Source organism: Macrotis lagotis, chromosome X, assembly GCF_037893015.1.
Source record: "Macrotis lagotis isolate mMagLag1 chromosome X, bilby.v1.9.chrom.fasta, whole genome shotgun sequence".
Taxonomy (NCBI): Eukaryota; Metazoa; Chordata; class Mammalia; order Peramelemorphia; family Peramelidae; genus Macrotis; species Macrotis lagotis.
The window spans coordinates 105,880,265-105,897,664 of NC_133666.1; the positions used below are offsets into that span (position 1 = coordinate 105,880,265).

The window sequence follows — 17,400 nt, forward strand, 5'->3', positions numbered from 1 at the left end:
CTATAAGATCTGAAAGGTATACAAGGGCTGGCAAATAATCCTAATCCATTTATAGAACATTCCCATTACCTGTTTTAGTAAAAAATTATTGTTTTCTGAAGAAACATCTTAATTCTTTGTCTGTATGTATAGCTGATATAACCATATCCAAATCTACAAGGAATTTTTAGCATTGGGATGCAAATAAATCAAAACACATTCATTAGCTATCTGCAGAGGTATATACTAAAGCTGGTAATAATTCACATCCATTTATAGAAAACCTTTTTTTTTCTTTACTGAAGAGTACTGCCCTCTGGAAGAAAATTTGGATTTTCTGACTAAAGGCATAGTTGGTTTAACCACATCCCCATCTATTAGGGAAATTGAGCACTGGAACAATGGCAAAAAGAGTCTACTCTTAAGAAGCACAATTGCTTCCCTTTACCTTTATTTTACTTCAAACTGTACTACAGAACAACCTAGGAAGAAGACATTCAACAATGGTCATATTGGCCTAAGAGGCAAAAGTGAGAAATACATAAAAAGTCAGAGAAATGATCTGTGTATACCCCATGCTGGCCATCTCAGAAAGTGTGTAAGTCCCTGAAGTATCATCACAAGGAGCCTTGAGGGAAACAAGCATCATTTAAAGTAAATTCAAGGGATGGCTAGGTGGCACAGTGGATAGAGCACCAGCCCTGGAGTCAGGAGTACCTGAGTTCAAATCCAACCTCACACACTTAATAATTACCTAGCTGTGGCCTTGGACAAGCCACTTAACCCCATTTGCCTTGTAAAAAAAAACAAAGTAAATTCAGTCATACAGTAAAATTGAAAACCAGTCAACCAATTTAAACTGAGATTTTAAAAATATGATTAGTAATAACTAATTAAGACATTAGGTTAAGCTGAAATTTTAGATAATGAATCAACAATTTCATTCACAATTGATTGGGAGGAAAATTAAAAAAGTAAGACCTTTTTTCCTTCAAATGTTTGTCATGATTTTTCTGTATTCCAAGACATTAATGGAGTGGAAATTAACAATATATAGTTCTGATGGTAGTCACTGACCCTCTACCATTGTCCACCATTCGGACTCAGCACAGAAAAGTTCTTGCATTTATTTATACTTGTTTATCAATCAGATATACAGCCTTTCCTGAAGGATAAGATCCCCACCTTTTTTTCCCCTCAAAATGATCACTTATTACTTTTAGAATATCCTAAAAGGTTTGACAAGGCTGAAGGAATAGTAAGACCTTCCTGATATCACTTTCTTCTTCTAAGATGAAGAAAACTTAAAAAAAATAAGACAAACTTCTTCCTTCTATGCTTTATTTGAGGACTTTCAAGTCAATAAATATTTGTTAATCAAATACTGTATCCAGAGAACTGTGCTAAGATACCAAAGGAAATACAAAGTTTAGACAGAGTTATGTGCCTGCCCTTGTGGATATTCTAGTTCATAGGAGATATAAAATTAGATAGATATGAAATTCCCATTACCTTGGCTTCCTCCAAGAGTTGCTAGTCTGAATACTTCTTTAAGAGTCAGGCTTTTCTCATTTATTTTTTTCATGTAAAAGATGTTGGCTACCATGATTGTTTTTCTGATAGCATCAAGCATGGAAGATGAATAACCACCAGCAACATCTATGGTAGATTAAAAAAATTTTGATAGTAAGCTTGTAGAGATAAACAGGTGATTAATTACATAAACAAGGGACTTGAAATCAGAAGGTCTGGTTTTGAATCCTGGCTCTAGTTACTCCCTTTGGCTTCCTAAACACCATCATCATTGGCTTGTCTGTACCTATTCAGACAGTTAGCTCCTTGTAGTAACTGGATTGTATTCTAGAGCACTGGGATGCTGGACACCTTCACCACCACCACCACCACCACCACCACCACCCCTTTTCCCAATACACACTTCTGCTTGATGTCCTGGTACAACTAACCCCAGGCCAAACATCTAACTGAACTCATTACTTAAAGATTAACTACACCCGACCCAGTGAGCACTTGGCTGCCAGTTTTCAAACCCTCTTCTTAGTCCCCTACTGATATCTCTCTTCTGCCTTTTATAGCTAAACTCCTTGAGAAGGTTGCCTATAATTGGTTCCTTTCTTTCAGCATATTCTCTTCTTAACTCTCTGAAGACTGCTTCCAGTCTCATTCAAATGAAACTACTCTCTCCAAGGTTATTAGTTATCCTTTAATTATCTAATCTAATGGTCAGTCTTAACCTCTCTGCAGTCTTTGACATTGTTTATAACTTTCTCTTTGATATTCCCTTGACTCCAGGTTTTCATGACACTGTTCTTTGCTGACTTTTTGCCTACCTCTGTAACCACTCCTAAGTCTTCTTTGCTGGATACAAAATGTGAGTAATCTTCCTACAAAGTTCTGTCTTGAATCCTCTTCACTATTATTTCATTTGGTGATTCCATCAAGCTGCCATAGGTTCTATTATCAACTCTATATAGATGGTTCTTAGTTTTATGAGTCCAACCCTGATCTCTAGTCTTGCATTATTAACTAACAGACATAACCAACTAGATTTTCTGCAAACATTTTAAATTCAACATAGCAAATTTGAATTTATCTTTCCTCTCTCCTCAAGCCCTTCTCTTTTACTAACTTTTCATTTGTCCTGTTAACCTGGCTTGCCACCTATGTGTCATCCTTGATTCCTCATTCCTTCTTATCCTCATATTCAATCAGTTGCCAAAGCATGTTTATTTTACCTTCATAACATATATTCCCCTTTCTCTCCTCTGACCTTTATTCAGGCCCTTATCACCTCACCCCTGATTACTGTAGTAGCCTGCTAGCTGTTCTCTCTGATTCTCTCCTCACTTTAGTCCATCATTCAGTTGTCAAATTAATGTTTCTAAAGCAAAAGTCTGACTATATCATCCTCACATACCCATTTAATAAGCTCCAGTATTTCCCTATTGCTTCCAGGATCAAATACAAAATCCTGTGTTTTAAAGCCCTCCATAACCTGACTCCTTCCTTACATTTCCTATCTTATATTTTACAATTCACATATACTCATACCAATGACAATGGTTTCCTTGTTTCTCATATACAAACAATATTTCATATCTGACTTACAAGCATTTTGACTGACGCCATGCCTGGGTATTCTCTCCCTCCTCATTTCTTCCTTCTTTAGCTTCATTCAAGTCTCAGAATTTTATCTTCTTCAAGAAACATTTCCTACTTCTTAATCTGAGTACCTTTTTGTTGTTATTATCTTCAATTTACATTATTCATTTTTGTACAAAGACTTCCTGCTTAGATAGTAAGCTTCCTGAGAGTCTTTTGCCTTTCTTGGTATCCTAAATATTTAATATAATATCTGGCACCTACTAAGTACTTAAATGCTAGTTCCTAACTGACTCAGTCTCAGGATTTTGAGTAGTAAAATGGAGATAATACTTAGACTGCTTCCCTCAATGAATTATTGTGAAAGGAAACACCCTGTAAACCTTAAAAACACAATATAAATGGGAACTGTTTTTATTGGAGATATTCTTGAGTAATACGTCAAGCTCTGATAAATTCCTATTCTCAATACATTGATAAAGAAATAAAATCAAAATTCTATAAAGTTAATTTTCAAGACTATTTTCTTTGGAAATTAGTATATTAACTGCATATTACTGACAAATATCTTTTTCATATATGCATTTGCATTCTTATTTGACAAAAAGTATTTAAGTTATTAAAGCAAAGTACTTTAACACAAGTTAAACTATATTTGAAAAAATTATTTAAAATGTCATTTAAATTAGTTTAATAAGTAAATAGCATAAAGTTATTATACTGTTGGTGAGAAGAATATATAAGGAAAATGAAGTTTGCTTTATAATTCCCTTTCTTCTACAATTACTCAAGTGCCTTCCTGTGTCATGGAAATAACCCTGAGATCTCAAAGATACATACAAATGACAGGTCTCAAAGATTTTGTTTTTACTTGTTTCTCCTTTTGTAGGGGAAAAAACAGAAAAAGTAGGTGATAGCAAGTTCTGAGAAAAAAAAGGTTAGATGGGGAAGCTCATGTTGAAAGTTAAATCATCTGCTGGATACAGATTGTGGAATTGGGAAAATAAGGCAAATCTTGGAATAATTATTCTGGGAGAAAGCATAAGAAGTTAGTAAGAGTAGGGAAGAACAGCATGTCAAAGAACAACACATGTTTGACTGAGGTTGGTGACCAATTTGTAGTGAATGAAAAGAGCCAAACTTTCTTCAGTGACAATGATCAATGACTGAGGAAGAATAGAGAAATTGGATGGTAGGAAATACCCAGGGATAAATTCTTTGCAAGTCAAGAATGGCAGATGTTTAGGGGGCCAAGGGATTGTAGAAGAACTAGTAAAATAGTTATTGAGTAATGCAGGCAAGTGACTCCAAAGTGGAAGAGATAAACTCAAAGAACACAGAACCAGAAGGGCCAAGAGTAAATTTAGTGGGAAAAGTAGAAGAAAATATTACAATGACTACAATACTTAAAATTCTTATATCTCAAATTGGTTTTTTTTTTTTCTCACAGCAGGATTTTATAACCTATCTTGTTTCTCTTTTGTCCTAACTTTGTAGATATTTGTTTCTTTCTCTGTTACTCCCTGAACATGTCTTACTTTTTTGCCTTAGGTTAAATCACATCACCCACTCAAGACGTTCTTATGTTAAAATATCAAGCCTTTCAACCAATAGGCTTCCTGTCACCTAAACTCTTTAAACCAGTATTAAACAGTATAAAGTGAAGTGTATTGTCTGTTAATTACTCACTTAATCACTTAAATGAAAAAAAAATTAAAAACAAAGACCCACTTGAGTTTGTTATTTTTTTTGACATTTGGGTGGTACAGTGGGCAAGAGCCCCGGACTTGCAGTTAGGAAGACCTCAGTTCAAACCTTGCCTGGACTCTTATTTTCTGTGTGACCCTGAGCAAATCAATTTAATTTCTGCCTCAGTTTCCTCAAGCGTAACAGGGATTATAATAGCATCTACATCACAGGGCTGTTGTAAAGATCAAATAAGATAGCATATAAAGCACTTTGCAAACCTAAAACATCTATAGAAATGCTATACATATAGAGTAAGAGATAAATATTAAGAATGATTGGATTTGTGAGGTTATCAAGGACCTGAAGTCTTCTTGTCCACCCTTCTCATTTTAGGCAAGCTAAAAGTATGAATTGGAGAAGGCAGGATCTGAACCCAGGTCTTCTGACTCCCAATGATAACCCAAATACTACATGGCCTTGCATTTAAGAATGAGAAGCTTTCCTGTATATTTGTAGATAATCTACAGAGGATTTGCAGGAAGGCACAGACAAGAATCACAAAGGATAATAAGACATCAAAACGGTTGCATTTGCAGGAATGGAAAGACTCTACCCACATCAAAGCCCAACAAAGTTTCAGTATAATTGAAATGTCAACAACATAATGGTAATACTATTAAGTCTAATTGCTCTCTGTAGAGATTTGGGTTAGACAGAAAAAGTTTGGATAAATATCAGCAGAACAGATCCTAATGGTTGTATGTATCTGAATAACAAATGCTTCCCCTCCTACTCATTCTCATTATAGGTGGTTGGAATAGAACACAACATTTTTTAAATCCTCCATGCTTTTTTCTTCCTTACTATTTTTTGGAATCATTTTCAATTGTAAAATTTTCAGTTTAAAGTCATACAGAGTAAGACAAAGAGGTGTCATTGCATTCTCTGTCCAGATATCTGGGCATGGCACATACTTTTAACAGTTCAACACACAATTTGGAGAAACAATTAAAACGTATTATTCAAACCAGGAGGCATCAGTTAATCTATTCACTACCTGGAAGGCCTTATCTGAATGCTGGGGTATTCTGCAATGCTTGTTCATTCTGAGAGACTCAAATAAAACAACTTTGATTTTTCTCAAGTTAGTATGTACCTAGACAGTGTCTAGGCACATTGTTTTTAATTTTTTTCATTTTCTGTCCAAAGTGTCCAGATTAAGTGATTTAGTAGCTAGACAGCTACTAAAATAATTTTTTTTTCTATCTAGCCTGGGTTGGAAGTGAAAAGGCCACTAGGCCAGATACCACTTCTGGTGGGCATGGAAGTTCCAACCAGAGTAATTCAACCCTCTTCTCCTAGGGGCTCAGACTAAGGGTGACCACCAGATTGCCTTAACTGCTCTTCAGAAATTCTGAGTTCAATCAATCCAACAACCTCAGGCTCCCTGTGTAGCAAGGATTTTAAGCACTGGCTACAATGGCTAGCTGAAGTGTCATTCCCTTTCAAATAGTAGTGTGAAGCCAAACATTTACAGGTACTGTGGTACAATAGACAGAATCACTGGACCTAAACTCAGGAAAACCCTAATCCTTCCTCTTTCACCTATGAGCTATAGGAGGATGGGCAAATCCTTTAATCCCTCTGAGCTAGTACCAACCTTACAGGATTGTTGTGAGGCTCAGACAAAGTGATACATGGAAAGTATCAGGGTTGGTGACTACTAACCTGTGCCTAATCCAAGTTTCACATTATGTTTCAGAACATTCAACACATTTAGTAATCCACTGGAGATCCTAGAGACAGAGGAGAAAGAAAGTATAAGAAAAGAGAATCTGTATATAGTCTTCTTTCCTTTTTCTTTTTACTATCCTGTTTTTTCCCTTTTCTTCCCTCCTTTTTCTCTTCCTCCCTTACTCTCCCTTCTTCTTTCCCATTCAGTCTCTCTTCTTTCCTCTTCCTCCTTCCTAACAATAAATGGAGGAATATAATAGCTTAATTTTGTTCTATCTTGGCCCTTGGACCCTGAGGGTATTATTAGATCACCTACTGTTGATGATTTAAAGTGAATATATAGGCTTTAGTTGTAGAGACTGCAATGGAGATAAAGTTAAATGAACTAAGGCCTGTTTTAGGGCAAATCCTATTTAAATCAGCATCAAGAAAGGAGAGCAGTCTTCTCATATTTGATGGATTGTTGGGGAGGAATAGTTTTTATCATATTTGCAAGCTTATTTGTAATTAAAGGGAGCCAGGTAGCACAATAGGTAGTGCTGCAATCAAACCCTTCCTCAGATAGTCACTAGCTGTGTGACTTTGGGCAAGTCACTTAACCTAAGTTTCAGTTTCTTCAACTCTAAAATGAGAATAATAATAGCACTAATCTCAAAAGGTTGTTGTGGCAATCAAGTGAGATTCTCTTAAGTATCTCAAACCTTAGATACATATTTGCTATTGTGAGTTCCTGACATGTATATTGAGACGTTTCACATTTTTCTATCACTCTCCTCTTCCCTCTCTCCTCCCCTTGGCAGTGACCAATCTGGTAAAAGTTGTATATGTACAGTCGTGTTTAACATATTTCCATATTATTCATATTGTGAAAGAAGAATTAGAAATAAGTGGGAAAAACTATGAGAAAGAAAGGAAAAACATAAAAAAAACTTTAAAAAATTGACCATAGTATGCTTTGCTCTGTATTCAGATGCCATAGGTTTTTTCCCCTTTTTTTTTCTGGATATGGATGTCATTTTCCACAACAGGTCCTTCATTGAACTGCTGAGAGGACCTATGTCCATTATAGTTAATCCATCTCACAATGTTGCTGTCAATGTGTACTTTGTTCTCCTGGTTCTCACCATCACTTCAGGCAAATCTTTTCAGGCTTTTCTAAAGTCCAGCCACTCATAATCTTGTAGAATAATAGTACTCCACAGCATACATATACCATAACTTGTTCAGCCATTGACCAATTGATGGAAATTCTCTCACTTTCCAATTCTTTGTCATTTCAAAAATAGCTGTTATAAATATTTTTGTAAATGTGGGTCTTTCTCCCTTTTTATGATCTCTTTGGGATATAGACCTGGTAGTGGTATGATTGGATCATAGTTTTATTGTCCTTTGGGTATAGTTCTAAATTGCTTTCCAGAAAGGATGAATCAGTTTACAGCTCCATAATGCATTAGTGTCCCAGTTTTTCCCCACATCTTCTCCAACATTGATCATTTTCCTTTGTTAGCCAATCTAATAGTGAGAAGTGGTATCTCAGAGTTGTTTTAATTTCAGTAATGATTTGGAGGAATTTTTTATGTGCTTATAGATATCTTTAATTTCTTCATTCAAAAAATGCCCGTTCATATCCTTTCACCATTTATCAATTGGAGAATGACTTGTATTCATATAAATTTGACTCAATTCTCTCTGTTTTAGGAATGGATCCTTGATCAGAAACACAAGTTGTGAAAATTGTTTATTTAATTTCCAATTAATTTTAGTTTGTCTTTCCATGGCCTTTTATTATATATGTGTTTTATTGCACCTGATCTGAACATGAAGCATTTAATAGTTCTGCCTTTCCACATTTGATTGTAAAGCTTTTATGTCCTAATATGTGGTCAGTTTTTGTATAAGTGCCATGCACACTGAGAAAAAGATATATTCCTGTCTCTCCCCATTCAATTTTCTAAAATTCTATTCACCTTAACTTACTTATTGTTTATTTTGTGATTAGATTTATCTAATTCTAAGAGAGGGATGCTGAGGTCCCCACCTTGTCTATGTCTTCCTGTAACTCATTTAGTTTCTCTTCTAAGAATTTGGATGCTATATCACTTAGTTGATGTCTTTTTTTTTTTGCAAGGCAATGGGGTTAAAGTGACTTGCCCAAAGTCACAGAGTGACTTTGTATTTAAGTATTAAGTGTCTGAGGCCAGATCTGAACCCAGGTCCTCCTGAATCCAAGGCTGGTGCTCTATCCACTGTGCTACCTAGCTGCTCCCCATATATGTTTAATATCGATATTACTTCATTACCTATGGTAACTTATGAGTTTCTTGTAAATAATATATTGTAGAATTGTGGTTTTTAATTCACTTTGCTATCTACTTCTCTTTTATGGTAGATTCACATTTATAGTTATGATTACAAACTCTGTATTTCCCTTCATTATATCTTCCTTCTGTTTATACTTTTCTCTTTTCTTTCTCCTTTGCTTCAGACTGCTGCCTCTTTCAGCTCTCCATTCTATCAGCCCTCTTTTCTTTCCTTCTCCCTATCCCCTTTGATTTTTTTATTTTTATTTTTTTAGGTGACTTGCCCAAGGCCACGCAGCTAGGTAATTATTAAGTGTCTGAGACAGGATTTGATGCACCACCTAGCCGCCCTTCTTTTACTTTTTAAAAAATTTTGGTTTAACTTTATTTCCACTTTTACCCCCCCCCCCCCCACACACACACACTTTTCCCCCTTCCCCCTCACCCTCAAACTTCCCTGTAGGGTAAGATAAATTTCTTTATCCGATATGGAATGTATGTTATTCCCTCTTTAGGCCAAGTCTGTTGAGAGTAAAGATTTACTTAGTTGCTCACATCCTGCCTTCTTTCCTTCTACTATAACATGTCCTTTGTGCCTCTTCATGTGGTGTTATTTATCCACTAATGGCTTACCTTCTCCAAATATAATTTTTCTTTTCATGTCTTAATTGTTTTATAACCCACAACCACCGTCAAAGTATACTTCTTTTATCTGTCCTGATAGAAGTACAAATATCAAGAGTTGATAGATGGATTGATTTATAAGCATCATTACCTTATAATCACTTTATTCCCAACAGCTTCTGTCCAAAGACTCTCTCCTCAACTGTCCCATTAGAAATACAATTCTCAAGAGCCATAAACATCATTGGATTATAATCAATTTTTTAAAAATTTAAGGCAATGGGGTTAAGTGACTTGCCCAAGGTCACACAGCTAAGCAATTATTATGTGTCTGAGGCTGGATTTGAACTCAGGTACTCCTAACTCCAGGGCTAATGCTCTATCCACTGCACCACCTAGCTGCCCCAAATTATAATCAATTTACATCCACACCCTACTTCCAAGTACATTCCATCCAAATATCCATAGAAACACCACCCTCATGAACTAAGATACGGTGTAAAGCAGAATCACTTCATGATTCATTTGTACACTTCATGACCCATTTATACTCCCTCCTTCCCTCCAGCTATTCCAACAGAAATAAAACTTTCATGTGATAAAGTGTTTGCTAAGGAATCATCACTTTCAAGATCAATCTATAACCACACCCTCTTTCAAAGTATGCCTTTTTTTAAACTACCCTAAGAGAAAAATAGTTCTCAAGAGTTACAAGTTACATTCACATATAGGGATGTCCACAATTTGATATTAATGACTAGCATTTTCCCTTTCAATTTACCTTTTTATACATCTCTTGAGTCCTATATTTGAAGATTTAGTTCTGGTCTTTTAATCAGGTAAGTTTCATTGAAAAGCCATCTTTTCCCCTGAAAGAATATGCTGAATTTTGCTGAGTAGTTGATTCTTGGTTGTAATACAAACTCTTTTGCCCTCTGGAATATCATATTCCAGGTACTCCAACCCTTTAATGTTGAAGCTGATAAATCCTGCATAATCTTTACTGTGGATACCTAGTATTTAAATCGCTACTTTTTGGCTGCTTGCAGTATTTTCTCCTGTAGTTGAGAATTCTGAAATTTATTTCCTAGAGTTTTATTCTGTGATTGCTTGCTAGGGGTGATCAAGATCTTATTGTTTTGGGATATTAGGGCAGTTTTCATGATAATTTTCTGAAAGATACTGACTGGACTCTTTTTCTGATCAATAATCTGTACATTATCTCTCCTGGGTGTGTTTTTCAAGTTGGTCATTTTTCCTAAGAGGTATTTTACATTTTTCTTTTATTTTTTTCAGCCTTTTAGTTTTGTTTAATAGAATCCTGGTTTCTCCTTAAGAGTTTCCATTTGTCCAATTCTAGCTTTTGGGGCTTTATTTTCTTCAGTGAGCCTTTGTAATTCCTTTTCCAATTGGTTAATTTTACTTTTAAATGAATTAGATTCCTTTCCAATTAGTCCTTTTTGTTTTTAAAGGAGTAGTTTTTCTTTTCCTGTTGATCAACTTTACTTTTAAAGTTTTCTTTAGTTTTCTTCAGTTAATTTTTTATAATTCTCCTGTACAATTCTCATTTCTTTTCTCCATTTTTCTTCTTCCTCTCTTCTTTGGTTTTTAAAATACTTTTTGAATTCTTCCAAGAGGTCTTTTTGGATTTGAGACCAATTCAAAAACCTCTTTGATACTTCACATGCAGTTATTTTATCACTGCTTTCCTCTTCAGAGAGGGTGCTTTTTATTGTCCTTATCAGAATAATAGCTATTTATAGTTAGTACTCCAATTTTTTTCTTTTTGCTCATTTTGATAGTTGAGCTCTGCTCCTGGGGCACAGTGGAGTATAGTTCCAAGCTTTTTGTGCTGGGGTCAGGGGTCTGGTCCCTGGCTTACTGCTTGCCTATGGAATTTCAGTTGCTCAAGGTTTGTTCCCTGGTTTGGGTTGCCTAACCCAGTCATGCCTATTTCACTATCATTCTTGGACTTGAACTTTGTCTTTCCAGCTGGAATTGGAATCCTCACTATTGGCTGGCTATACCACTGGCTTGCTGAGCCAGGAACTGAGCTTTGCTGTGGCTAAGAGCCTCCCAATGGCTTCTCAGCTTTCCTACCTATATTGGGCTATATTCCCCCTTTTATTAGCTTGAGACTTATTTTTTCTGAAGTTCTTCCATGACATCTTGAGTAGAGAACTTGTTTCACTGGTTTTATTTATTTTTTTTTTTTTGTGGCTTCTGACACTTTAAGGTCTGTTTAGAGGCTTCATTAAAAGATTTTTGGGAAGAATTTCAGGAGTTTCCTAGCTTTGTGCCACTATCTTCAAGGCATTTCTTTAAAGTAATTTTGTGATCTTGCCTCTCAACCTAGCAAACCTCAAATCTTGCAAAGTATTTCAAAGTACGTTCCCATGACTGAGGACTTGGGGAGCTGCATATCCTTATGAAATGTTTGTTTATTTACTAAGAGAATTTAAAAGCTATTTCTTTCTTATTCATTCATTCTCTCCATTAAAGAAGCTTTCATTTGGAACTAGGAGTCTGTGCTAGGTTAGGAGAAAAGGGAGCCAGTGCATCTGATGATCAAAACAGGGATGAACCAGGGATTAAGAATTCCAATTTTTCCCCATGAGGAAAATGTATAGTAGCAACTTATAAGGACGGAAGACCAGATAAAGCAATACATAGGCTAGATTCTGGGAGTTATTACCTCCCAGAAGTGTGATATTTATAGTTTTTAAGAGGATAAAATATATAACAAATATAATCTTTAATTAGAGAAAACCTGGATAACTTCTTGATATATGATGGCTGCAGGGTTCTGAAAGACATTGAGTTGACCTAGATAAACACAATAAATTCTAAAGTCTTGAGCAAATCAGTCCAACAGCATCATATACAGTATTGCCTATATTGTTCCCACACAACATTTTCTGTCTACATAGCCTTATACTAAATTAAGTAACATTGATTAGTACCATTGCTTTTAATTTTAAAAAAATATTTTTCCCCAATTGCACATTAAAAAATAATTCTTAATTTTGAGTTCCAAATTATATCCCCTGAACCCCCTTCCTGATATGGTAAGCAATCTGTTATAGGTTATACATGTGTAAACAGAATTCTATTACTCCATTACTTTTGGAAAGAGTATGGCAATCGACTAACTGCCCTGGGGCTCTAATCAATATTCCTCTAAACAGATCTCTTTGCTCCAACTCCCCTGGAGTTTTGTCTCTCTTCTATTAGAATATAGATTCCATGAAGGCAGGATATGTTTCACTTTTTAATTTGTATATCCAGCTCCTAACAATGTGTATTATATAGTCAGTTTTAGGAAATGTCCTTTTCTTTTATTCATAAGCCATTCATTCACTCATATATATAAAAATAAAAAAAGATGAATTAAGCACCTTTCTTCTGAACTTAGAATTCCTCAAAAATATACTCTCATTTACTTACGATAAGTTTGAATTGGGACAGTGGGAGATTGAAGCTCCGCGCTGTTGAAATACATTGAGCTCTTCATCAGAGAGGTAGCAGCCATGGGCCATCACAGTCTAGAGAGGAAAACAAATGACCTAAGATTTTCCTCTTAGTTGTTGTGATATTAATATTTACCAATTTAGTCCAGCTATATGAGATGAGTTCCTATTTTTATTGCTATCATGCTGGCCAGAGTATGTATAAGTTACTTGCACATATTAATATGGAATTTTTAAAGTAATTTTTTTTGGCTAAGTCTTACCTCATAATAATTCTACAAATTATGACAAGTGACTGAAGGCTTCCTCATTTGTGAGATTATGAGCAGGATCAGAAAAGTCTGAATTCTAGGATCCAATTATCTCTATTGTTATATTGATAGGCTCAATTATTAACCCCAAATGACAAAGTGAATTCTTGCAAGACTTGTGGGTTTCTTTTCTTAAAATGGGACTTTCCTTAAAACAAAAAGGTCGCTAATCAGCAAAGTTATCCATTAGGCCATTAAAGAGTCATAATTTGATTTCATTTCTTCATTTTGCTTAAATTAGGTTTCAAAAGTCTTGTGATATTATTCCACTTCATGCTTTTAGCTGAAAATAATTAAATTTCTTGGAAAAAAAACACATCATGAAATGAATTCTATGATATGCATCCTTTTGTTTTAATTTAAAAGAAATCTTTTTCTCATAAAGCAGACCCTGTATAGTGTTTGAAGATGCTGCTTATCTCTACAAATTCTTGTAAAAATCAGTAAAATTTTCCAGAACAAGCTCTTTCTCTTTAACAACTCTTATAAGAACAAAACCTACATTTTTTTTAACTTTATCACAGTGTAATAAGTCTAAAAGTATTGCTGCAATGATCCCACAATTTACATGTAAGGAAACTACATATGCAAATTGGAAGTTTAATTTGGGAATCATATAAAAATAAATATAAGAATGTAAGTGGGGCTTAATTCAAATTTGCAAACTTTATGTTACTAATAGCAAAAAAAACCCTAGTCTTTTGTGTTTCAATGTTCACGTTCTCATAAATCTTAAACTGCCATTGAGTTTTTGTTTTCACTGCCTAAGAAAGTAAAGATTTGCTTTGTGGATTAAATGATACTTCTTTTTCTTGTGATTTAAACATATTTTACCTAGTTTGCTAAATGAGTTTCCACCTGGGGAGGTGAGAAACATTATAGTAGTACTCAGGGTTATTTCAATCTATTAATCAATAAACATGTATTTAGCACCTATAACATGTAATATTATATAATTATTATATAATAGTTAAGATACTGAGTTAATAAAATCTGGGGATAGAAAAAGAAGCAAAAGTCAGTTCCTGTCCTCAAGGAACTTACAATCTAATGGCAGAGACAACATATAAGCAAATATATACAAAGTAAGCTAAATACAAGCTATATATAATCCTATATAAATTGGAAATAATTAACTGAGGAAAGACACTAGAATTAAAAGGGGGTAGGGAAGGTTCTCCTATAGAAAGTAGAAGGTACTTAAAGGAAACCAAGGAGGCCAGTAGTTGGAATAGAAGAGTTCACTATTCAGTAAATTCCAGTAGCTCCAGGATCAAATATAAAACCCTCTATTTTATTTTTGAAGCCCTTCTTACCTTTTCAGCCTTCTTATAGTTCAGTGATTCTGGCCTCCCAGCTGCAAGACACTTCTCTGGCCTATAGAAATTTTCACTGACTGTTCCTCATGCCTGGAATTCTTTCCCTCCTCAATTCCAGCTACAATCTCATAATAAACCTCTTCCAGTTCCCGCTAATATTATCTCCAATGTATCCGAAATCAATCTTGTTCACATACAGTTGATTTCATGTTGGCAAATGTGAGCCTGAGAGCTCCTGGAGGGTGAGATCTGTTTTTGTCTTTCTTTGTATCCTCAGCACTTAGTACAGAGTCTGGTACATAGTAGATGCTTAATAAATGTTTGCTGACTTGTTTTTTCTCTTTTACATTACTTTGGAGAAAGTATGAGCAAAATATGTTTGGCTATTTATTGAACACATGAACTCATGTAACTGATAATAAATCATTTTACCATGTACCATAGTATACTTTGGGAAACAAAGTTTATGTAGCCCCCAAAATATTAAGTAACTTTGATTTAAAATTCTGTTATTGTATGTAGTCAATCATCCATTAGATACATTAACAGCCATAACAGAAGCAATCTAAAACATCATAATAAGACAAATTTTGCTTTAGATCCAAGTATATGCCCCCTTCTTTTTTTTTAAACAACAGTAATTTAATCCAATATTCAAATTACTTTAAATTCCCACTAGACTATAATAATAATTAGTAGTATACAAATTCGGAAATATACCGCTTATCAACAATGTACCAGGCTATTACTTAACATTTGCAGATAATCCCTATTTGGATTTTTGAGACTTGACTTTAGACCTATGCCACTCAACAATAGATATTTAATTTCAGAATAATATAATGTTCTTATTTTTAATAAAACCATAGATCTAAAAATGGCATCACAGAGTTTCACATAAGGCTTAAAACGATAAGGCTTAAAATAAGGTGTTTTTTTTCCTCCTGGTTAAGTCTGCAAGACAGGTAAGTTATATTATTATCCCGATTTTACAGATAGAGAATTTTAGTATTTGAGAATTTAAATAACTTTTCCTCAATCATGCTGCTAGGAAGTATTAGGACCAGGCCTCAGGTCTTCTAAATCCAATGCTCTTTTTTATCTATATGGTTACTTCTGAGCTTAATTTTTTTATTAAGAATCATTTTCCATAAGGAGGGAATCTGACAAGAAAATTTCAGATCAAAGTGTCTTAATTTTCTAGTCTGAAGAACATAAATATTTAAATTGCAAGGATCACAATGATTAAAATTTTCAACATATTTATTCACATATACTACTATGTCACAAAAAATCAATTTTTTCCATTACCTTGTCTGTCAGAAGACTGTTTTTGTCATATACATCTGTGTAATTTTTATAATTAGGAAATAACTTTTTTACAGCTTCAACTTCATCAGGAGTCTCACTTATGTGGCTCTACAAGAAATAAATGATGCTTTCAGGATTTTTTACAACATAGATAACAAAATTAAACTTTTGGTACAATAATGGTAAGGATGGTTTAAGCTATGAATATACAAAAGGGTTTTCTGGGAAGTCAGTTGATTAAAATTATGACCTTTCATAATCATCTAATAAAAAGTAATTAAAACTTCTTCAAAATTGAATGCCAATCAAATATTCTGAAATTCAGAAACTTAGCAAAACAAGTAAAAAAGTTTTCCTGAAGATAAAGAAACACCTTTTTCTGATGAATTGCCTTCCCAACAGTGAATAGATTGTGTCCCAAATATAGGCAACATTATTATTTGAACCAGGCACTGAAACTAGGAGTCCAGAGATCTGGATTCAAGTCTGTGCATTTTCTCTTTCCTTTTAATAGTCTTTCTAATTCTAATCTGCTGTGATTCAGTGGTCCCTAAAGTCTTTTATTTACTCCTTTCTGGGGAAAAAGGTTTCAATCACTTGTGATAAACTTCCTACCTTCAACCCCTAGTAACTCTCTATATGTTTGCTTTTCTCTAGGGTAGAAGACAATGTAAACCAGACCTTGCACATTTCTTAGGGAAGGAGACTGTTGTGCAGTCTCCAGACTAAAATAAAAGTAATCCTACCACAAATGGTGGTGGGTGTGTGTTATGGGCTAATAACCCAGTAAGCAGCTTAACAATTTCAAGAATGACATTGTGGCATCCCTTTCATAGATAGTATTTATAGTGTGCATAGTTATATCAATGAAATAATGAGTGAGTGAATGAATTAACTAATTCCATTTTCATCAATGTGATTATTCAGTAAATGCAGAACCTTCTCTCTAAGGAGATTCTACAGAGAAAGAGGAAAGAGAAATAAAAGTTTTTATTTGTATTTTGACAGATTAATCCATTTTCCATAGCTGTTTTGGTGCTGAGCATTTTTTTCCCAGGCATAAATGTAGCTAAACAATCTCTCTTATGATCTGTCTCACTGGTGGATTATGAAAATGTCTTTGTCTCTAAGAGCATGGTAGGTGTATTTCAGGCTAATAATCCATCTAACAGATCAACAATTCTAAGAAAATACTAGTGGGAAGAAGGATAATAATGAAAATTCACATTTAGACTGTGTTATAAGGTTTAGAGTCTCATCAGGGATATGAGAGAGTTGAACTTAGATGATCACTGGTCTTCTAGCTCTTAATTAGTAAGATTCTATGGAACCCTGAAAGAATTGAGAACTGAGCCAAGGATGTGCAGAAAGCCATTGTTAGAGGAAAGGCCACAAATACCTACCTGAACATGCAGTTTGTGGTCTTTGACTATGTCACCAAGTTTATGCATCAAAGTCTCAGAGCAGGAAAGGGCAAAACGTGGTGTCACTATTGGCTTCACCCTAGTATACTGGAAATAGCCAAAAGATTTGATATGAAAAA

The 17,400-nt window shown here is 34.6% G+C and overlaps 1 protein-coding gene across 1 annotated transcript in view; it reads right to left on the minus strand.

Annotated features, from left to right (window-relative positions):
* Window positions 1-17,400, minus strand: part of GDA (guanine deaminase) — a 96,219-nt gene that overhangs the window by 11,556 nt on the left and 67,263 nt on the right. Inside the window, exons 7-11 of the mRNA XM_074201593.1 lie at window positions 17,261-17,368; window positions 15,858-15,965; window positions 12,894-12,991; window positions 6,517-6,584; window positions 1,492-1,638 (exon numbers count right to left, since the gene is read on the minus strand). Coding sequence (XP_074057694.1) covers window positions 1,492-1,638; window positions 6,517-6,584; window positions 12,894-12,991; window positions 15,858-15,965; window positions 17,261-17,368 — 529 coding nt within the window. The remainder of the gene's footprint in view (window positions 1-1,491; window positions 1,639-6,516; window positions 6,585-12,893; window positions 12,992-15,857; window positions 15,966-17,260; window positions 17,369-17,400) is intronic.